The sequence below is a fragment of the Stylophora pistillata genome, chromosome 2 (assembly GCF_964205215.1).
Source record: "Stylophora pistillata chromosome 2, jaStyPist1.2, whole genome shotgun sequence".
NCBI lineage: Eukaryota > Metazoa > Cnidaria > Anthozoa > Scleractinia > Pocilloporidae > Stylophora > Stylophora pistillata.
Window position 1 is genome coordinate 55,212,798 of NC_142520.1, and position 23,173 is coordinate 55,235,970.

A 23,173-nucleotide genomic window follows, 5' to 3' on the forward strand; every position below is an offset into this window, starting at 1 on the left:
ACTGGCACGAATGGCATGAATTGTAAGTTTGGCGCATGTACCAGCGGGCGAGGTCTTCTAGTCAAATCCAAGACACTGAACATGATTTTCATCCAACTTTGACATAATTAGACTTCGGGATTTGGACACCATTTCATTCTTATGATGGCGTTTAGAAGAATGCAAGATAATCCCGCAGCTACTCCGTCCATCCAAGCCATCACGACGCACCAGAAAAATGACACGATTTTTTCGCAAAAAACTCGCTTTTTTATTCACATACACAATAGAAACGCTAATTACATTTTTACTTGCTCTTGACCTTTTTGAAATGCAAGGTTAAAATGCTTGCACCTTCGTTTGAAATATCCGCTAATAGCTGTTATTACGTCTGAGCCAGTGATTCAGCAGTCATCACACGGGAACGAGGCTATTGGGTCAAGAAATGTTTCAAGAACTAAATCATAGGAAAGATATGGAAACCCACGAGGAATCACAGCCGAAATATGCTTTTTTTTCGGCTGAAGAGAAACTACAGTTGTTGAATGGTAATTGTCCCCGAAACATTACTAAACAGGTCTTAAGATCATGGTTGTCCTATCGAGTAGGAACCTCAAAAAACGGGAGTGCTTCTGCGGATGGAAACAAACGAGAACTGGTTCAAAGGTACGTAAAAATAATTAAAATATCATTGATATTTTGAGGATAGTTTTAGACGGTAATTAAAACCATCTTTGTTTTTCAGGGTCGTAAGCTATATTAAGAATGGCTGGGACGCGAATTTTACTGAAAAATGGATGCATCTGTCAGGAGAATCGAACGAGAACTTAAAGGAAAATTCGGCAAATGCTAACGAGGAGCCAACAGGGAAAGATATACAAAATTTCCTGCCTTCAACAACGTGGACCGAATTGAAAAAATGCAACAAACTGCCAGAGTTTTCTATTGCAAATATGATGAGCTACTTTATTACTAGGCGTGCAAGAGACGATGAAAGTAATAAAGACTATAAAAGCTTAAACTGCAAAGCTTTTGGTCTTTTCAGACATGGTCACGTCCAGAATATTAAGGTTGCGAATGAGGATGGCAAGTATTTTATCCAATGCGAATGCTTACCTGAGATGAAAAAAACTCTAAAATATAAGATCCAAATGACAGTAGACAGTTCTGGTGATATAATATATGGAAACTGTAATCCTTGTCCAGCTGGTAAGCCACCACTTGCATCATGTAAACATTTGGCAGCTCTATGCTTTGCTCTTGAAGAGTACATTAGACTTGGTCGTAGTCAAGAATTTCTTACCTGTACAGAAAGATTGCAGACTTGGAATCAACCACGAAAGCGAAAGCTGGAGGCACTCTCAGTATAGGACATTGATTTCAGTAGAAAAGTTTTTGGCACAGAGAATTTAAAACACAATAAAGCACTGCACGATCCAAGACTTTGCATCTATAGAGAACCAAGTACAGAGAAGGCAAATCAGACCTTGCTTCAAGAAATCTCGAGAGAAAGTCTAAATTGTGGATTTTACTCTATTTTATCAAAAGAGCCACTATGTCCAAGTAGTTTAATTGTCTCACCCATAAAGGAACAACCAATGTCATTGGAAGAAATACATGCAAAAGCTAAAAGAATTAAGTCAAATCTTTTTGTAGGAGAAAAAGAAAGAGAATTGATAAGCAGAGCAACAAAAAATCAAAGTGATTGTCAAAAGTGGTTTGAACACAGGAAAACAAGAATTACTGCATCGAAATGCAAGAGAGTACTTCAGAGACCAGACACAAGCCCCACTAAGGCTGTAAAAGAAATTCTACATCTCAATGACAATTTTCAGAGTAATTACATGAAACAAGGTCTTACTGATGAAGCTAATATTATCAAGTCATATGAAAACCTCTTCAAGTGCAACGTCTCTAAACTAGGGTTTGTCATTTCATCTACACATCCATTTTTGGGTGCAAGTCCTGATGGTGAAGTTGATAACAAATGTTTGGTGGAAGTCAAGAGAGTTTTTCCTGGAACAAAACAACTGGCAGAAGCAGTTTGCAGCAGGGGAATTTGCAAGAGGACTGTTCATGGCCTGCTTATTAACACAAATCACCCATACCATTTTCAAGTTCAACAACAACTATTTTGTGTTGGTTTACAGTGGGCTGATCTGGTGATATCAGATCTAAAGGAAATGATCATAATAAGCATCAAAAATAATTTACAATTTAGAAGAGAAGTTATCCCAAAGCTTGAAAGTTTTTATGATAACTATATTGCTGTAGAACTTGCTTATCCACGGTTAACTTTAGGTCTTCCCAGGCTTGGAAAAGTATCAAGATTAATGTAACAGTGTACTTCAATCTTTGTTAGAACTCGACATGACAGTGGAATCACTATCTATAAATTATTTAACTTTTGCATGATCTCAAAATTATGATTACTGATGTTGTGTTTTTTGAAATATATCGTTTTAAATATGGATATTATTGTCTCATTGACAGAGAAGTGAATTTCTATTGTAATAATTACTTTTACTGGTTGGAAACTGACTCCACTATACTCTTTGAACCAGCAAAACTTGCAACTTTAATTTTGCATGACATTAACTGATTTTCAATACTAACATGTAGAACATTTGAATAAATTTAGATACAATGAGCATTTTTTCTATTAGCCAGATAAATATGACATCTGCAGAAGATTAAATCTATCTTGATTGTTAACAGTAATAGATTATTTCAGATCAACTAGTGATATGAATATTTTACTCATTACTCTGTCAGTTGTAAATAAATTGTGTGCTGTCCTTATTGAAACACCCACCTAAAAAATATTGATTCTGTCTATAACACCAGACAATTACAAGCAAACAAATGAATGGCTCAAGAAAGATTCTGAAAAAAATTCATTTCACCAGAGGTGGCAAAAAGTTTGTGAACATAGCACAATTAAAGAAAATCATGTCAACCAGCCCATTCTTGCAGACAGTAATGGGAATAAAATCTAAAATGTGATAGTTTTTGATGCGCTCGATAGCTCTCTCTACATGGATTCGCAATGATGCAATTCTTCTTGTGTTGAGCATTTCTTGTTCAGTAAATTGTCCTGCCTCATTCATATAAGGTGGAACATTTACTTTAACCCCTTTACTTGCTAGTAATTCTCTGATATTGAATCCTCTGTCAGCCATCACTTCATCTCCATATTGAAGTTTATCCATGAGTTTAGATTTCACAGTTATCTCTTTGTCAGAGATAGACCCACCATAAAGATTAGACACAAAACAAACACTACCACTTGGTGTAATTCCAACTAGGGCCTTCAGAGTATTGCCGTTTTTATAGGTAGAGAAAGTGAGCTGCTGTGCTTCAGGATTAGTTGGTGTTTCAATGTACAATTCAGTTGCATCAATTATCACTGTTGTACCATTGTATTTATTCCTGAAGCATTCAGGTTTATGTGCTTCAATTACCTCCCTTGTTGGGAAAATGTCTAGCTCTGAGAATCTAAAATATATGAACTTTGTCCATGTAATGATGATTCGGCTCACAAGACTTTGGCAAATACCAAATCTGACTGCTACATCCTCCTCTAAAAGACCAACTTTGTAACGACACAGCAAGAGAAATAATTCATTTTCCACAGAGAGAGCTCTTCTTGGACCTTGCTTCTCTCTCTTGGGTGGATTCTGCACTAGTTCAGTGTTAGTGTAATTTAACTGTTTTGCTGCTTCTCTTCCAAGGAAATTAAGAACTGTAGTAAAAACAGCATAACTGTTGAAGCCAGTGTAGAATCTCATTAAATTATCGTTTTCTTTGATGTTGTCGATATTAAACAAAGTTCGATTAAGCTTCTCTTCTAGTGTCTTTCTTGTCTCTCTCTCCTGTTTAAGTTCGTGTTCCAATTGTTTTACTTTCCCTTCCAATTCCATCACCAGAATTCGGGGACATTTTGAGCCCCTGGGTTTGAGTCAGCGGTGTATCGCATTTCACTGAAAAACAAGATGGCGGCCATTGCTACCCGATCTGAGCGAGAACGTGTTTCCTACTATATCCTCCATAATTTAAGTTCCTCCGATATATTATTTCCTGAGAGAAAAAGGAAAAAGAGGTGCCGTGGAAAAAATCTCGGGACATATGAAGCTGAGCGCTTGATAGCAAATCGGGAAGACTCGGAGGTAAGGCATTCTGCTTATCAATTGAAATAAGTTTAAGTTCATAAAACTAATTAGATATCTTTTTGTCAGGGAAAAAAATTCCTCGTAAAATGGAAAGGCTATAGTACCTTTAAAAATACTTGGGAACCAGAAGAAAACCTTTCCCCCCTTCTGTTGAGGTAATTCATGAAAATTTAATATGGATTTTATTAATGAACTTTGTTACATAACTGTACCTAAGAAGTACATGTAGTACATATTGCATTATCAAACATTCTTGAACCTTCTGTCATTTGCTTTCATATAATACTGGATTCATGCATGTTAATGTAAGTCTGTAATTTACGCTTGCATGCTCCAAATGTTTGGTTTAAATCTATTAATGCTTATTTCTTTTTCCAGGAACTTTGATTCTCCAAGACCTGAAGGAGACATTGTACAGAGCTGCATCGACAGAATGAGATTTGCTCTACTGGAAGCACTTAAACACAAGGGTCCTGAGCAGAAAGTCTCTTTAGAGTTTCGACATGATGTTTTCAAGTATTTGTTTTGTGGAAAAGGAAGAACAGCAGCAGAGAAAAACTGGACTCTCTTAGAAGAGACTGACTTTAACAAATGTAAACTCCCAATTAACTGGAGTTGCATTTTTGATAGTCACGGAGATGGCATTATGGTTAGATTTCCTGTTAAAGTACGGAAATACCTGACATTGTCACCCAAATCTTATGAAAAAGTTGGTGACAAAATTGTGGAGATGCCAAGAGCATATATAGAGAAACTATCAATCAAATTTGTTAAGGTCCCTTCATCATGTAATTAATTAGTAGCTGTTTCAGTTGTGGGCCTTTTATACGATTAAACCTTTCTCTAAAGTTAAGTTAGGATTTTTCAATAATTGTAAGAAGTTCTTTCTTTTTTAATTTACTAAGGTTTTTCACTTTCAAGCCTCTTTCTTTGATGAGTTTCCTTAGCTGCGGAAGGGTCATTTTGTTGTAGTCTTCAGTAGGGCTTTCTTCACACATTTCCTCATCCAGGCTGCTACTGGGAGCTGACATTAGCCGCTGTTCTTTCCTCTTTTGGCTGATGCCAGCTTCCCAGTATTCAACATTTCGTTTTTTGTAAGTTGCCTTCTCCCTTTCATGATGTCGTAGCTCCCATTGTCTGCTCTCAGTATTTAAAATGTCCTTTGCAGCTTCCCATTTGTTTGACTTTTGAAATAGTATCCTTTTGGCATCGTCATTATTCTTCTCGACACCTTGCCCGGAAAATTTCTTGAAGCCTCCATGCTTTTCAATAAAAAATGGAATATGATAGGGTATGATGTGCATGTATGGTGTCACTCGGGGTCTCTCATACCCTGATCTCTTTCCTCGAAGTGAACAAAAAAGGTTTATCCATGACTTTGCTTTAGTGAAAATTGCTAATGAGTCATTACTGCTTATGTTTAAATCGGTAATAATGTTATATAATTCTTCAAAGTCTTTCCATATTTGTTGAACTGTTTCACATGTTTCTGGATAGAGGAATTGATTCATTTCAGAAGGCAGTACATTAAGCAATTTCTTTTTCTGAGAGCCAAGCAAACTTGTAAATTCTTTTACTTGACTCTCTGAGCCATTTGCATTTTTTTTATTCCAAACAGAAAAGGAAATCCCAAGAGTATTGATACAGTTGACCAGCTTTGTGAGATGTACTCCTTTGGGTGTTCCCCTTTTTTTGTTAAAATCCTCAACTGCATCCCTTTGAAGAACTTCATCAATTACATTTTGTAAAAGTTTGTCAGTAATTCGTAATAGCAAATGGAGCTCATCTGCAATTACATTCGTCAGAGAAATGTTCAGGAGAGGCTCGTTAATGCACCCATAATTGTTCTCCTTGCATTTACAGAGGGCCTTAATTTCCTCTAGTGTTCGCTGTAGGGGTTCTTGGTTGTAATAGTTTGAAAGTTTAGTTGTATCCCATCTATTATCTTTATGTATTTTGCACCAAAGACAAGCATAGTCAGCAGTTGCTGAGTTCATACCCATTGCCATCAGTAAAAATTTCATATCTCCACCCAAGAAAAATTTTATACTGATATCCTTGCCATCAACTGTTATTTGACCTTTCTCTATAAGATCATTGACTTCTTTGAAAAAGTGTTTGAGTGAGGTCTTCATTGTTTCATACTTTTCTGGACCATTGATTATCGCAACTGTTCTGTTGCTTTTTGAAGACATGACGCTGTCTTTACCTTGAAGAAGAGCAAATGAGAACATCATAAAATTTGTTGTTCGTGACATTCTTGCACCATCGCCACTGAGTTTGATTTGAATACAATCATCTTTTAGCTCTGGTTTGTTGTTAAGAAGTTCTCTGATGTGTTCCTCAAGTGTAGCAGTGAAATTTATTTTTGCTCCGGGATACTTCCCCTGTGTTTGTTCTATATGGTATGTTTTGTTTAGGTTACCTCGCAACTGTTTTACTAAATAGGATTTGGGTAGGTCTTCTGTAATCATTGTGAACTCATGATACACTTCATCACCCACACAGAATTTGTCCAATAAAAACAAGACTTGTTCAATTTTTTTCTTTTCCTCTTTCTGAAGATTTTCATAAGCTCCATGTGAAGGGGTGGGTTCCCAGTCCAAACTGTGTGCTCCTCCTTTTTCATCTTGCAATTTTACTTGAGTTAATTCAAGCCCAAAGCTTTTACAAAACCACAAAGCACACTGAACTTTATTCTTTAAATGGCGAAGCTTTCTCCCTCTTTGTTTTGTGCCCACTTCAGTGACCTTCTTTCCTTGGCATTTTAAGGATTCTTCTTGTTCTAAGGCCCCAATGTAATCAACTAACTCTTTGTTGACATCTGTAAGGTTTGTTATCTCTTCTTCTAGTTTGTTAATTTCTTTCTTCATTTCTTCATACAATTTCCTTTTCTCATTTTCTAAGTCACTGTATGCTTCTCGCCATTCTTCGATCTCTTTGTAGCTGTGCAAAACTTCAGACTTCAATGATTCAATTGACTCAAGCTCTCCCCTTCTAACACAGAGGCTATATGCTTTGCTGTCCAATTCCTTTCTCTTTCTTCCCGAGGTTTTCTTGTAAGAAATCTTCGCTGAGCTTGATTTTTTTCGAAGCAGCTCGTTCATTCGTTCATTTTCACGCTTCAAAGCAAACCATCCATCCACGACGGTCGCATTAAGTAGGTCTATGTAATTGATTTCTGTACCGGAAGTGATTTCAAGAAGCTCGCTCCACTTTCGTAAGAGGGGCAAAGGAATCTCCACACAGCACAAAAAATCGTACTGTGAGGCTGCTTCTCGTCGCACATACTCTAAAGGAAACTCAGAACTTAGCTTTAACTGCCATTCAATGTCTTTCCTTTTGTATTCGCTGAGCAAATCAGCCATTTTAAACCCTACTTTTAACCGGAAGTTGTGAAGAAACTTTTGCCGAATGAATTCGGGAATAAAGCATCTGTACGAGAGTAGCCTGAGACTTAGCTATCCCAAGAAACACTAGGGGATTTTGAAAACAAAAAACATGGCGACGAAAATCACTTTCCTCTCAACTTTTGCAGCGTTTTTCGATGAACATGTAAACAAAGGGGACTTTAAAAATGGTGGCACGGCTCCTTCGATGCTTCTAAAATTCATAAAATTCAATTGCTCTTGGAAGAACTTTGGCGTAGATGAATCAATCTACTACGAAAGATAGGGCGAAAGGAAGCTTCGTACAACTCATTTCGAACTGTGCACCATGCATTCTCCTCCGGGATCTCCCTGTATTTGTGGAATATCAAGATGACCTCCGAGGGAATTTTAAGAAGATGTATGGGGAAAAGGAGTAGAAATTGACCACAGGATTACATGCCTTAGGAAGAAGGTTAGAGTTGAATTTGGTACTTCTTTTCTTTGTCAATAACTCGGCTAGTCCATTTTAAATATGTTTCGAACTGTGCACAAGGGATCTACCGCATAGTAAGTAATATTTTTTCAAAAAGGTCTTTTTCCCCATACATGTTCTTAAGTACTTTCAGTGCCATTACTGTATATGATGCGCACGCGCGGCCGCCATCGTGTCCCAAATTTCTGGCAATGCGTTGATAATTAATTGTAGAGACTGATCCTGACTATTGTCTGCTTCTTTTATGGACTGTCCCACTTCATTTGATTCTGTTAATGGAACGGCGTTAGCAATACTTTCGTCACTATTTAAGCCTGCAGTTTCTTGACGTTGAGTGGCCATATTCGAACGGTGTTGTGGGGCTTTTCTTTGTGTCTGAACTTTTGTAAAGCTGAAAAGAGTAGGCACAGCATCTACCTTCAGCCTTCCCCTTACGCCTCCAGAAGACTTTTGAAAACATTCTGGGGCAAAATGATCGCTACACAAAAATGAACTTTTCGTTTTTGGAGTGTTGGTTCTTCGTATGTTGATCAGCCATTTTTTTAGTCTTTTCGAGTCATTTAGGGGCAGCGAATGCCAAGAAAGGCCTTTACATTCAACCTTGTTACTCCTGTTCACACAGCCAACTGCTATACAATGCCTTACCATCTCCTTTCTTCAAAAGATTCGGAGAACTCAGCACTGTTTTTGTGAAATATAAATGATGACACAAAGAAACTCTAGAAAATCTAAGGTCTTGACCCAATAGCCTCGTTCCCGTGTAACGACCGCTGAATCGCTGGCTCAGACGTACTAACAGCTATTCATTTGTCACCGTTTCGCTCAACTGCGTTTCAATGACTTGAAATTGTAAATTCCGCAAGTCTATTTACTGGATTTGTTTTGGTTCAAAGTAATACGTGCCTTTTTCCAAATCTTCTAATGGTATTTGGCGTAACAAATCTGCTTTTTGATTTCCCATGAGAACCGGATCGATTAAAGAAGAATAGACATACAAACTCCTATTCTTTCTTTTAGGCCGGCCAAAAGATCGATTCACGTGTAAAAATGTCCAAGCGATATCGCTCATCAAAAATTTATGATAGACAGGATTGTGTCGATCGACCCAGGGTATCTCGTAATACTGTTCTAAATTCTCGACGCTTTCGTAATTTCTTTGAATCGACCAATCTTTATCTATTTTTGTCACATCCATATTTGGACCGGGTCGTGTCACGTTCGGGCTCACAATGTCACGATCATTCGAATCTCTTCCGGTCACGCTTGTTTTTCGAGTCCATCCCGCCAATTCGCACAATTCTTTCGGTAACTCGAAATAAATGTTGGTACGAATCTGGAAATTTGTAATCTTACTGCGTTTGATATTTGTGGTGTCTAATCGGATCGTACCCGCCGCCCGATCGATAGTAACGTCAGGTTGAGCTTGTTCATCGTCAGAAAAAAGTTCTTTTAACGGATCTTTCAAATCGTAATGAAATTTAATGTGTTCTTCTTTTAAAAGCGCTTCTAACACGTCAAACGCGTGTGCAAGGTATAATAGTTAATGTCTTTGTATCGTACATCTAGGACATGCCTTCTCTGCCTTTCTCTCACCCCAATTCTCTCTACTATGATACTACGACTCGTCTTTAACAAGGTGTCATTACCATGGAGCTTATCCAAATATTTAAATAACTTGCCATCTGTTTCGTCTATTTTACGTGACGGGATACTCAAACTACTTAATCCCACTTGCCATTGTCCTTCTAAACGAATCGCATGATCTAAACCAATTCTCCACCAGCGAGTCGAATTTTAAGGATAATATTTTTTACTCACATCATTACTAGGTAACGTCAAATAAAATTCTGAGGCATCCGCCTTATCCGCTTCCATCTAGCTTCTCCTTCTCTTCTAGTGACAAGTCATCACTGCCTGAACATATTCTAACAAATCTTCCAAGATATCGCGTCTTCTATCGACAATCACTTGAGTCTCGTAATCCAATAAAGCGCATTCATCTACATCACGTAATGCGATATACAATTGATTTTTGATTTGCTCTAAACTCTCCATATCCGCAAATCTAACCACACTTTCCAATGCCTCTAATATCATGTTCACCGATATCATTGGATTCATCATGATCACTGATTTTGTCGAAATGATTCGCACTTTACAAAATACATTGCATTTTATTTCTCCAGCGGGGTGGCAACCCCGCAGCGGCGGCTTCGGACCGGCGGCGGCTAAGGACAGGACAATTGAGTATACATAAAGTAGGTGACCATTGTAGTTACACAAGCGCATGCGTAAAGTTTTCCACACATGCGCAGTCTTAGATGGTGTAGTACTACTACATCCCACATGGATGGTGACTACCATACTGTCTCATATATATACTTATCCAACACTTTCACGCATATAAGGCATCTGCCGATCACGTTTACGTCTACGTTATAATCCGTGAAAAGGTGATGACCTGACTGATTGCTCACATGAATGATCATATCTCTCTCGATACTTCGGTATTTACAAATATCTTTGGCTCTAAACTTCGGCACTTTGGCTTCGGCTCTCACTTCGATACTTCGGACTCATTTGCATGTCTAATTTATATATAATTATAGAAATGTGTTATAAGTTTCGGTGACGCAGGACCGGCATAAGGGGAAGGTAAGTTTGTAGGCGGAACCAATTTTTTGACGGTGGGGAAGAACGGGGTTGAAGAGGTGGGTGTGTGGCAGGATGGACACTTTCATCAAACCATAATAGGCGCGGGGGTCTTGGTTGGCGGGTTCCAGGATGATGGCGGGATGACCGATGGGATACTCACCGTATTTATTTACCCAAGGGTACTCGGAGGTAACATCCACGTACCGGATCTGTTCCCCTTGGGTAGAATCAATACGGTGGTAGAGGGTCGTGGCTCCCGTTCGGCCGCCAAAGAAAGCATCTCGGGGTTGAAGGGGTGTCGTGAACTGAAGGGACTGGGTAAAGTTGCGGAGACCTGGATCCGACTTTTTCTTTTCCTCCCACTGACACGACCACATTTCAACGACGGTATACCTAGGACACAATTTTGTTTAGTCGCATGCCAATTATTCTATCACACATCACCAGTAAGACTTACCCCAATCGTTGCAATGTGGCTGTTTTTTGTGCAGTTTGACGCCGAAGGGCTTCCACGGACAAACCAGCAGAGGAAAAGGCCATCTGTTTCCGATTGGGGTAGCAAGACCGGCAACCATGAAACAAACACCCATGGAACTCCTATATAGTGCGAGTCTCCGCATGGTAGCCATCTACCGTGTATATACGAGATCCATGGGGAATGCTAAATTCACCTCCCTGGCATGCATGCTGGATTCTCGAACCCAGACTCCTCTCCACCCACGTCAACCATTCCAACGCCACGTGCGAGTGGTTAAGTGTGGCACCTTCCCAGCCATTCTCTGGCTCGATAGCGATGGAATCAGGAGCCATGACGCACTTTCGCCAATACCTATAGAATACAAATGTTTGTTTAGTCGCATGATTTTTAGTCACATACATTCTGTACAAAAAACCACTTACAAGTTACAGGCTTGGGCGATGGTGATGCATTTTTCCATCGGGTTGAACTTGGCGATTGCTTTGAACTCCGCGATGAATTTCAAGCATCCCGCTTTGAGGAGGGCTACATCCGAATGACAGTAAGAAATCAACTCTTCTTTAAGATTAAAGGGAAGATTCTTACTGCGTTCTTCCGCATACCACTCCTCAAACTCCTGTTTTTTCTGGGGTGACATGCCATCTGGGTCATAATACTCTGGTGCAGAGAGGGGGCCAATATAGTGTTGGTGCTCTGGCGTGTTGAATTAATGGGGAAAGAACCCTTTCTTTAATTCCGGAATACCAAAGGTCGAGGAGAAGGCAGCCAAGGACATCGGTAGGAAGCAGATGCTGTCTTTAAAGGAAATTTTACCGACCTTCATGCATAGGTTCTTTGTGCCATTGGGAATGAGGAACTCAAAGCGTCGACCCTCCTTGACCATCTGCTCTTGAAGGAAGACGGAATCATACCCCTTCAGATTGTGGAATATACCGACGACTTCCCGGTGCTCGCTGTAGTGACGATTTTCTTCGGGTAGACCGTAGGCCAGTTCGTCTAGAAAGGCTAGGAAGTCACCGGTACATTCCGGACCATAAAACTCCTCAACGTCATCGGACTGTGAGGTTTGTGCCACGATGAGAATAGGGATATGCGTTCCGTCTTCGTCCAGCATGGCTTCGTAATCGGCCCAGACTTTGATGGGGGGCTCGTAGTACTCTGAGGCTTCCGGGTTCTTTTTTCTGTCTTGCTTTAATTTATTTTTTGGTTTTTTCTTTCTTTGGTCTTCTTTGGGGCTGACGGGTTGGATGAAACATTGGTGATTGCATAAATCGACCTCTTCTTTGCAATTCCTGCATTCACCCCAGTAACACCGGTGAGGCTCCTTCTTGTCTGGTTTGAACTCGTGACAGCAGATGCCACAACGAACGAGTTTTTGACACAGACCTTTTTCCCGATGGAGTGACATACAGGAATTGTCAAAGAAGTGCCGATTACATTGGGTGCAGTGCAGGGAAGGTAAGGAATCTTTAGGACCACACTCCAAGGTCTTGCAGGACGGACAAAGGCGACCTTCGCAGGGGTGATGTCTGTATTCGTCGTGGTCAAAACCACGGTTACACTCGTGGCAGAAATAACTCCTTTCGATAATAGAAGCATACGAAGTGCAACCGTGGTAATGACCCACGCCACCTTCTGGATCCGATTCGAAGAGAAGACTGAGAACCAAGGGTCCACAGATCTTCCCTTCGTAAGTGATGGAATAAGGATACCTGAAATTGTAGAAAATAAGTAAGAATTAGGTTTCACGCATAAATAGCATAAAGTAAGATTTACCACACATAAATAAAATAACGTAACATTTACCTCACACTCATCACTTTGAGGCGATAGTCTGGAGCTAGAAACTCCTGGAATTTTATAAGTTCTCCCCTTCCGCAACACCAGCCTTTGCATGCAACTCTTTGGCACACCGGGTTAACGTTACCGGGTATCTGCGGAGGCTGTTGTAATACCTAAAAGAAACAATAAGAAATATTATTAGAATGGTATAAGTACGAATACCTGAAGTAAGATGATAAAGTCTTACCTTTTACTATCTGGATCGTCGTCCTTATGACACCATGCCTTGGTCAGGCAAATGGCTCTGGCCGGACACAAGTTGTCCTCAGAATTCTTGATGGGCAGCACACACTGTTTCCGACGGAGAACAGTGGTCATGTTTAATTTCCCGAGAATGTGAAGGGAAGTTGTGCCACCAGTGTCGGGCTCGGCGATGATCGTCATGTCCACCTGGAAGTCATCTGTGGCGTCAAAACTCTCGTTGGAGTTGAGTTGGTTCGCCAACGTTTGCATATAGGTTTCCCAGCGGGTAGTGTCTTGGGCGATTTCCTCCACGGTAAATTTCGCCGACTGTAGCGGGTGACTAAACTTCTTCTTCTTCTTATTTTATTCGTGGCATCCAAATCAAACAGGTACTTGTGTTGGTAAAGTAATTCACGATCGTTCAATATTCTCACGTCGCTCATGATGATGATGTACACAATTTCCTGGCTTGGCATGAAATGATGAATTTGTGTCTTCCGATAGCTTTAAGGAATATCCATGGGTTTTCATTCTCCACGATTCGTACTGGTAAATGGCATATCAGACAATAACTACAATAAAACGGCGTATAATGCCAACAGTTTGTACATTGGAACCATCTTTCTGCCAGTCTTTGGGCAAAGGCTTTATTATTCCAAAGGTATTGTTGCGGCATCTTTATTCAATTTTGAGTTTAGCCAACTGTTCTGTCAAGTCTTCAATCCACTTGGGTAAATAGGCTTTTCTAAAGGTGAGGAAATCGACTCTGTGACAAGCTTCTTTCCAAATCTCTTCTTCCCATAGACAAGGATAACAATGTCCACATTCACAAGCTAGCTCTTTCTCAGAAGGCATCGCTAGAATGAATCGAGTGAGTAGTAAACGCTGAATTTATATCATTTTAGAATTTATGACAGCTTGTCAATCACATTTTTTGATTGACACTTTTTTACGAGTATAGCCTTCTACAAACATTTTAGAGTTTCATTCCAAACATCATATCTTACGAGAAAGATCTATGTCTCGCGCAATTAAGTGGAGCGCTTGAACAGAATCCTCAATGGGCCGGAACGGCGTTGGATGAAATATTTGCGTTGATCAACATGCGAGCGAGTGAACAAGATCTCTGTCACATACGCCGACAAGTCACCAAATACATTGACGAGATGGAAAGTTTTAATTTACAAACCGTGGAACATTCTATAAAAAATCAGTTATACAAAGATGTGATGACAGCGTTCCTGGCTTCTGTGACTTATTTACAAGTCAAATATCGACCCGAGTGATATATTTACATACTGTGTGGGAATACTATTCAAGCAGTAGATAGAAGCAATTAAACAGGAGGATACATTTCAAGACCCAATTATAAACTCTTTTTATAATTACACAGAACATTGTACAGATTAATGAAACGCGTGGTCAAATAATAAATGTTTTGATTTAAAAAATTGATTTTCATTGTGTCTGTCATTAATCACTCCGCCATCTTGGATTTCTTTGTTGTCTTTGTTTCCGGCGCCATCTTGGATTTTATACCGTTATTTTTTCAAATTAACCCTAACCCTAAAAAACCTCTCCCATACCTACGCTACCCAACCCTAACCCTAACCCTAGCCCTAGCCTCTTACACCTACGTCACAACCCTAACCCTAAACCTAAACCCTAACCCTAACCTCTTCTACCTACGTCATATGAATACATTGTCTCACTCGGCCGAGCCACTTGGACCCAGGCCCTGCGGGAATGTCTGAACAGGCCCCGTATACTACTGAAAGCAGGCTCTAAAAGGCCAAGATGCTCATCCTCATCATCATCAATCTCACGAGGAAGATTTTGGGAGGAGAGGAAAAGAGCAGCTTGACTGACACTCCTATGGTATGTAAGGGTATTCTGCAGAACGCTGCAACTTTTTCCAGGAAACATATCTTTTAATTGATCCAGCCCTTCCTGATTTGTTGCACTGCTAGATGGGCCAGCAACTGAAAGGTATGACGGATTTGTAACTCCTCTAGATGGGCCATCATCAAAAATTTCAACTTGTTCAGGAAATGAACTTGAGCTTGGGTTTGCACTACCTGGATTTGGACTAAAGGGGGGGGGCTGTCAGTGTCACTACAAAGAGTAGCAGATATGTCACATTCTGGTCGAATGTATATGCTTCCTTGTCCAGCAAGGCCAAGAACACGTGAAGCTGAGAAATGTACACCAGTGGCTAACTTTGGTGTAATTATTTGACCATAACACGACTTAACAAATTCAAAGTCTGTTTCTGCAAGGGGAGGGAACATCTCTCTGATTTGAGCTCTAAGATCTTCTTCCTGCAGGGACTTGTCCACTGGAAATGCATGAACAACAAATCCGTTGTTTTCTAACCGGCATCTTGTCTGGTGCGTGGGAACTGACTTTGTGTCAGGAGAAGGAAGAAGAACGACATCTTTGTGCACCACATCTTTCTTTGCTTTTTTTGGGGAGAGGCTTCTTAACTTTAACAGATTTGGTATTACACGACTTGCCAGCAAATGATCTTTTTCCAACAGTAGGAAACAAGTTCTTTAACTGTGCGGCCACCTCTGTGTTTTCCACGTTTCTGAAACGTGTTGTTTACTTCAGTCTGACTAGATGGCGGCTGCGTGGACAATACTCTAGTTCCCGATTCACGAGGCCTTTGGTTCAACATTCGTTGCTCAATAGGTTGCACATTACCATCATTAAAGTTCTGAAGTAACGACCTTGCTTGCCGAGCAATATTCGACAAAGCTTCTCTAAAATCATCGCTTCTTTCCTCCATTGCAACCCGCACGTGGGAAAACACATCCAAAATGGCGGGCTGGCAGTGGCCGGAGGGGATCTGGTGACGAATTGACTGCCATGAGCGTGCAGTGCATCATACCATACGATATGAAAAGTTTAGAATGCGTTTTTTCCTTTTACAGTTTAAATTTAAGTGAGTTTAGGGAACGAAATCTTCTCGGAGTTTAGCATGGTTAAAGGAGCCTGTGGACTCTGGGTACGAGATTGGGTTAAATGAATATGACCATATAGGATGTTAAGATAGTAGAGCATATTTATTTGGACTTTGGCAAGGATATGTGACAATGACCATGTTAAATATGAAGAAATGCCAAGATAAGTTTAAGTTTAGCACGTATTATTGATGCTTGTAATATTGTCTAGTTCGGCGCCCCATATTTCTCAGAAGGCATGGCTAAAAGGATTCGAGTGAGTAGTAAACGCTGAATTTACATACTTTTTTCATGACAGCTTGTCAATCACAGTTTTGATTGACACTTTTCTACGAGTATAACCTTCTACCAACATTTTAACGTTTGATTTCAAAGATCATGTCTTACGAGAAAGATCTGTGTCTCACGCATTTAAGTGGAACGCTTGAACAGAATCCTCAATGGGGCGGAACGGCGCTGGATGAATGGTTTGCATTGGTCAACTTGAAAGCAACTCAACAAGATCTCTGTCACATACGCCGACAAGTCACCAAATACATTGACGAGATGGAAAGTTTTAATCTACAAACCGTAGAACATTCTATAAAAGATCAATTATACAAGGATGTGATGACAGCATTTCTGGCTTATGTGACTTATTTACAAGTCAAATATCGACCCGAGTGATATATTTACATACTGTGTGGGAATATTAGTCAAGCAGGAATGCGGTCGAGAGAAGCAATTACACAGGAAGATACATTTCAAGAACACAACAATCAAATTATGAACTCTATTTATAATTACACAGAACATTTACTACATCATCGTAAACATTAGTCAAGCGCGTGGTCAAATAATAAATGTTTTTATTTAAAAATTGACTTCATTATGTCTGTAATTAATCCCTCCGCCATCTTGGATTTCTTTGTTATCTTTGTTTCTGGCGCCATCTCGGATTTCTTTGTAACCGTTATTTTTCAAAATTTTAACCCTAACCCTAAAAAACCTCTCCCATACCTACCTACCCAACCCTAGCCCTAACCCTAAACCTAAACCCTAACCCTAACCTCTTGTACCTACGTGATATGAATACATTATCTCACTCGGCCGAGCCACTCGGACCCAGGCCCTGCGGGAAACGGCAGGAAGGCTACCTAAACTACTCTCCACGATTCGTACTGGTAAATGACATCTCAGACAATAACTGCAATAAAACAGCGTATAATGCCAACAGTTTGTACATTGGAACCATCTTTCTGCCAGTCTTTGGGCGAAGGCTTTATTATTCCAAATGTAATGTTGCGGCATCTTTATTCAATTTTAAGTAAAGCCAACTTTTCTGTAATGTCTTCAATCCACTTGGGTAAATATACTTTTCTAAAGGCTCTGATATCGACTCTGTATTGCACTTCTTTCCAAATCTCTTCTTTCCATAGACAAGTATAACAATGACCACATTCACAAGCTAACTCTTTCTCAGAAAGCATCGCGAAAATGATTTGAGTGAGTAGTAAACGCAGAATTTATATACTTTTAGAATTTATGACAGCTTGTCAATCACATTTTTGATTGACACTTTTTTACGAGTATAACCTACCAACATTTCAACGTTTCATTTCAAAGATCATGTCTTACGAGAGAGATCTGTGTCTCACGCATTTAAGTGGAACGCTTGAACAGAATCCTCAATGGGCCGGAACGGCGCTGGATGAATTGTTTGCGCTGGTCAACATGAAAGCAACTGAACAAGATCTTTGTTGCATACGCCGACAAGTCTCAAAATACATTGACGAGATGGAAAGTTTTAATCTACAAGCAGTAGAACATTCTATAAAAGATCAATTATACAAGGATGTGATGACAGCATTTCTGGCTTATGTGACTTATTTACATGTCAAATATCGGCCCAAGTGATATTTACATACCGTGAAGGAATATTCAAGCATGAATGCGGTCGATAGAAGACATTACATTGTGGATACATTTCAAGAATACGGCAATCAAATTATGAACTCCATTTATAATTACACAGAACATTTATTAAATCATTGTAAACATTAGTTAAACGCGTGGCAAAATAATAAATGTTTTGATTTGAAAAATTCTCGGTTTTCAGCTGACGTCATAAGTTTATGCAAATTTGGTTTCCGCCATGTTGGTGCCCATGCGAGGTGTGAAATTATATGGAAATGTATGCCATTTCTGAGCGCTCGCGTTCAAAGTCTTCAAATAATTCATCTTTCCAATGGATATTTCCCAAGAAAACGACCCAAAATCACAAGGTCAGATACCAGTGCTTTCATCCTACGCAAATAACCTCGAAAGCCACGTCCGAGAGCGCTATTTGAAGAAAATTTCTGTGGTTGGCGTAGATCCAGCGGCCATACCGAGCGAGCAGTTCAGTTCAGAATGTTTGCCTCCTATAGAAGTCTCGGACTTGCTGTCCTATTTAGTTTTGGAGACAAGCTATTACACAAACAAGCAGTTCAAGGCCTTCAAAAGTTTGGAGGCGTACAATCAGATGGTTTCTGGATTTGTTGCGTCAGTTCAAGGGAAAGAAATAGCGGGCAAGATTGTTGTTGTGGCCAAGGTGAGACATTCGCAGCGAATGAACGATCCTCTTGTGAACATTTGGATCATTGTAGAAAAGGACGGCACCATTATTTCTGCCCATTGCTTAGGCTGCAAGGCAGGACTAGCTGAATCCTGTTCCCATGTAGCGAGCGTGATGTTTTACATCGAAGCTGTGACACGGATTCAAGGAAAGCTCGCCTGTACTCAAACAAACCTTTTTGATAGCCTCTATCATGACTCAGTCATTATTCAAGAAGTAGAGGAACAAACAAATGATTTATTAGGGGGACGCTTGATTGCTCTTGACCCAAAGCCAGTGCAGCAACAAACAAATGGCAGTGACTGTGGGGTTTTTGCAGTTGCATTTGCTACCTGCTTGGTCTTTGGAGTAGACCCCACATATATAAATTTTGATGTTCAAGGTATGAGACCTCATTTGGCAGCATGTCTAAGAAGTGACAGAATCAGCTTGTTTCCTTCATTTTGAAAACATATGCCTATTTTTCAACATGAAAAGGAACATGGAAAATCCTCTGTAATTTTGTATAATATAATTTTGAGATATTTCAGTTTTGAATCTGTGGCTTTGAGTTAAAGCAATTCAGACAAAGCCTTCTCATAGGATATCTGGCAGCTATTGTGTGGTTCCAGAAAATATCCATACCTCCCCCATGGAAGGTTTTTTGTTTGAACCCACCCCCCTCCTCAAAATTTCTAATGACCTTCCATGGGGTGGGTATAGATATTGTCTAAAAACACACATTCCCACCTCCCTAGGATGTAGCCTACAGGCCCTTACTTGGCTGTAGCTGTGAAAATATGTGAAAAACAGAAAATATTGTAATGATGAAACTGTTAAAGCCTGCAAATTTTAAACTGAACCCCCAATTTTTACATCCTAAGTATATCCCTGGCTAAGACTATGTACACTACAATTCACAATTACATAAATTTTGCAATCTAGTCCTACCCCACTAAGGAAGAACAATAACATGTGAACTGCATATAATGAATGAATGTTTATTTATTTTTTAATTTTCATTCCTTGGCTGCCTCATTTGCTTAATGAAACTGGTGGCAACTTGACAACTAATTGTAATAATCGAGACCAGAGGCAGTTCAATAAAACTTTTGCAGTTGTAATTCAAAAGTGTATGTATTGTCTCAGAGGTTGAAAACAATAGCTATGGTTGTCAATTACACTTGTAAGAGTTTTATTGAATTGAACCCTGAATTACATTCAGACATATTAAGTTTCCCTTATTTAGTTGTTTTTTGTTTGTTTCAAAAGGCGAAATTCAAAGAAAATGTTATACCTAAACATAAAAGGGAAAGGACTTTTAAAAGGGCAGAGGTCGTTCATTTTACAGGGGAAGTAAATTCTGTTGTAAAATGAGGAAATCCAGTGGCCAAAGTGATGATATAAAAAATCTTTCATATTTCATATCCAAAATCATACCACACATTGGATCTACTGTAAATCCTCTATTAAGCCAGCCCTCTTTAGAGGAAGAAATTTATGAAACCACCCACAAAAAGATACCTTATACATGGAACTTTAGCCACACCTTTATTTTGTGATTTTGAGGTTCACAAATAATTTTCCATGACATTTAAATTTAGTGATTGTGTGAAAATTCTGTATTTTGAGTCATTTTAATGTCACATTTTTGAGTGAGAGGATCTTTGCTCTTAGCAATGTTATGCAAAAAGTCTTTGAACTAAGAAATGATTTTAAAAATTCACACATTTTCAACAGCCCAGTTGCATGAAATTGGTTTAAAAAGCTACTTATGTAGCTTAAGGTCAAATATTCAGATTTAAGTTAACGCCCACAATTTACTTTCTTTTGGACTTGCAATCTGCTTTTAATACACTCAGTAGTAATAACTTATTCTTTCTTGATTTTCATGTTGTATTCACAACACTTATCTGAGGACTGTCACTTAAATGTTGCGACTAAAAAATAAGGTGTCATGAAAATGTTATGTAATTAGATATCTTGGGAGCTTGTTTTCATCAAGTACATTTGGAAGCAAAACTTTGCAGCTTTAAATCATATCAGGATCTATGTCCTAATCTCATTCCCCTGTGTATCCCTAAAATAAATGAAAAATACACAGGTGGCTTAATGGAAGACTTAAGGTATTTAAATGTGAAGTTGATCTAATCAAATGGCACAATTGGAGGACAAAAATTAACAAGAGCTGCACAAACTCTTATCATATGATCCACCAGTGCAGTACACCTGTCAGAGTTTTCATGATTACAGATAAGGAAGTCAGTTGGCAAGGTACCTTCCAGTATTGTATACTTCCGTCTAAGTAGTCCAATGACGCGTTCAACATGAATTCTGACATTTGCAATGCCTCTGGTCTGCTCCACATCCACTGGGTCGAGCTGAGATTTACCCTTTGTGAAAGCTGGTATAACCAGTTTAGCATGTTTCAGTCCAACACTTTCAGTGATGGTGAATCCCCGGTCAGCCATCACCATGTCTCCTGGACTCAGTTTGTCTAGGAAGCCACAGTTCTCAGTTAAAAATTTATCTGAGACACGACCTCCCCAGGCTTCAGACACATATGAAATAGTTCCTTGTGGTGTTATCCCTACCAGAATTTTGATTGTATTGTGATGTTTGTAACTTGAAAAGGTCTGTGCCCTGGCTAGCAAGTTTGAAGGCCTCTCGATAAATACTTCAAAGCAGTCGATCACAACAGTTGTTTTCTTTCCGAATGCATACTGAAAGCACTGAGGCATTGTTCTCCACAGTTGATCCCTGTCTGGCCAGTACACAAAGCGAAATAACCTCGTGTCCATCGCAACAATCCAGTGGGAAAATATTCTGGAAATTGTTGACAGTGAAACAACAAACCGGTATGCAAGATCCTGCAGCGGTGCATTTAGTCTTAGTTTCATAAGAACAATGATGAATTCTTGAAATCTGTTGAGCGACTGTGTTTGCCGTGTAACATGTGAGGAGACGTGCTCGAAAACAACCATCAGTACTTCCATAGATGGTAGCCCAGTGTAAAAGCGAACTTTATCGTCAGTGTCAAAGAAATCCTTGTTTGGGGCTTGATATTTGCTTGTCTGAAACATGTAGTCAAACTCGGTAGTTTGGCACTCGGCGTCCTTAACAGTTTCTGGTTTGATTTGTTCACCTTCCCTAACTGCTATGGCCGACATATCAGAAGAAAAGGCCTCCTCGTTCCCTTCGTTTCGATTTCCCTCTTCTTCTGTCGAAGTACTTGGCTGACTAAAGTCGATCTGAGCAGCACGAAGGCTGCTTTCCACAAGCTTTTGACGTTTCTCTGCCGCTTCTCGTTCTTGTCGTTCGACCGCAAGTTGCTTTCGCTTCTTTGCCCTTTCCGCTCTCTCTGCGTTTGCAACATGGTCTAACGTAGGGCGATAATTTCTCTTGCCAAGTTGCAATGTGGGCACCCAATCTACGTCGTGCTTATGCCAGGAAGGAGCTGGCTTCCCAGAAACAAAATGCTTGCCACATACCCGTTCGCTGTTTAGCACGCCTTTCGATTCCGTGTCGTCGCGACTGATCGCTTTTATCCATTTTTCTCTCCGCTCTGTAGTCAGTTCTTCTTCAAATTCTCCTTTGTTGGTTACCACTGAAGGTATTCGATAAAATCCAATCCCTTTATCTCGGTCACTTCTACTTCCACATCCAAAAACAACGCAAAGGACCATGTTAAGCTCGCTTTTCTCACTGTGATCTCTCTAAATGGGCGCGTTTGTTTGGGCACCAACATGGCCATTGTGTCTGTAATTAATCCCTCCGCCATCTTGGATTTCTTTGTTGTCTTTGTTTCCGGCGCCATCTTGGATTTTTTACCGTTATTTTTTAAAATTTTGACCCTAACCTCTTACACCTACGTCATAACCTTAAACCCTAACCTCTTCTACCTACGTCATATGAATACATTATCTGCCTCGGCCGAGCCACTCGGACCCAGGCTCTGCGGGATTCGGCAGGAAGGCCCCCTAGACTACTCTCGCCCCGGACCCCACGTGGCCATCGCCTCCCTGCATCTTCCAAAATTTGCTCAGCTACCCGCGACACGGCCTCCGTGATTTCACGGCCCAGATTGTCACCCGCCCTTGCCTTCCGCACTTGCTTTTTTTTCGTTCGAACACGCTGTTTTAGCAGCGTGTTCTTAAACTTTTGTGGCTCCCCGATAGGAGCTACTTCAAAATTAAAAAGGGGTATACCCGCACCTCTCTGTCCTTGATCGGCAATGCGAAGAAGCTCTTCGTCGCTCACATCATGTAAAAAATCATCCTCGTACAGCTCCGTCATCCTCGCAAGCTGACCATCACTCACATCGTCCTCACACGAACCTTCACTCCATGCTCTTTTTCTTCCAGTCATTTTCTCTCTTTCTCTTTCTTTCAGATTTTTCCCGCCACTACTATTCTCCAACAGAATCTCCACCAACTGCGAGCGTAATGGGATTTAGTAC

At 40.0% G+C, this 23,173-nt stretch overlaps 6 protein-coding genes and 1 pseudogene across 6 annotated transcripts in view; 4 read left to right on the plus strand and 3 right to left on the minus strand.

Moving 5' to 3' along the window:
* The window catches only part of LOC111344527 (neurochondrin), a 130,882-nt gene that overhangs the window by 106,224 nt on the left and 1,485 nt on the right, over positions 1-23,173 (plus strand). The gene's annotated exons all lie outside the window — the stretch shown is intronic.
* LOC148740476 (uncharacterized) lies at positions 372-2,787 on the plus strand. Its single transcript, XM_088748471.1, has 2 exons — positions 372-645; positions 725-2,787. The coding sequence occupies exons 1-2, from the start codon at positions 425-427 to the stop codon at positions 1,347-1,349; spliced, it is 846 nt and encodes a 281-aa protein (XP_088604597.1). The 5' UTR covers positions 372-424; the 3' UTR covers positions 1,350-2,787.
* Positions 2,531-3,992, minus strand: LOC148740477 (uncharacterized). The gene has a single exon (XM_088748469.1). The coding sequence runs from the start codon at positions 3,900-3,902 to the stop codon at positions 2,877-2,879; it is 1,026 nt and encodes a 341-aa protein (XP_088604595.1). The 5' UTR covers positions 3,903-3,992; the 3' UTR covers positions 2,531-2,876.
* Positions 3,975-5,438, plus strand: LOC148740478 (histone-lysine N-methyltransferase SUV39H1-A-like). Its single transcript, XM_088748473.1, has 3 exons — positions 3,975-4,148; positions 4,218-4,306; positions 4,530-5,438. The coding sequence occupies exons 1-3, from the start codon at positions 3,975-3,977 to the stop codon at positions 4,945-4,947; spliced, it is 681 nt and encodes a 226-aa protein (XP_088604599.1). The 3' UTR covers positions 4,948-5,438.
* LOC148740479 (uncharacterized) lies at positions 14,805-16,076 on the minus strand (annotated as a pseudogene).
* On the plus strand, positions 18,065-19,958 carry LOC148740480 (uncharacterized). The gene has a single exon (XM_088748487.1). The coding sequence runs from the start codon at positions 18,367-18,369 to the stop codon at positions 19,180-19,182; it is 816 nt and encodes a 271-aa protein (XP_088604613.1). The 5' UTR covers positions 18,065-18,366; the 3' UTR covers positions 19,183-19,958.
* Positions 19,700-22,481, minus strand: LOC148740481 (uncharacterized). The gene has a single exon (XM_088748485.1). The coding sequence runs from the start codon at positions 22,398-22,400 to the stop codon at positions 20,862-20,864; it is 1,539 nt and encodes a 512-aa protein (XP_088604611.1). The 5' UTR covers positions 22,401-22,481; the 3' UTR covers positions 19,700-20,861.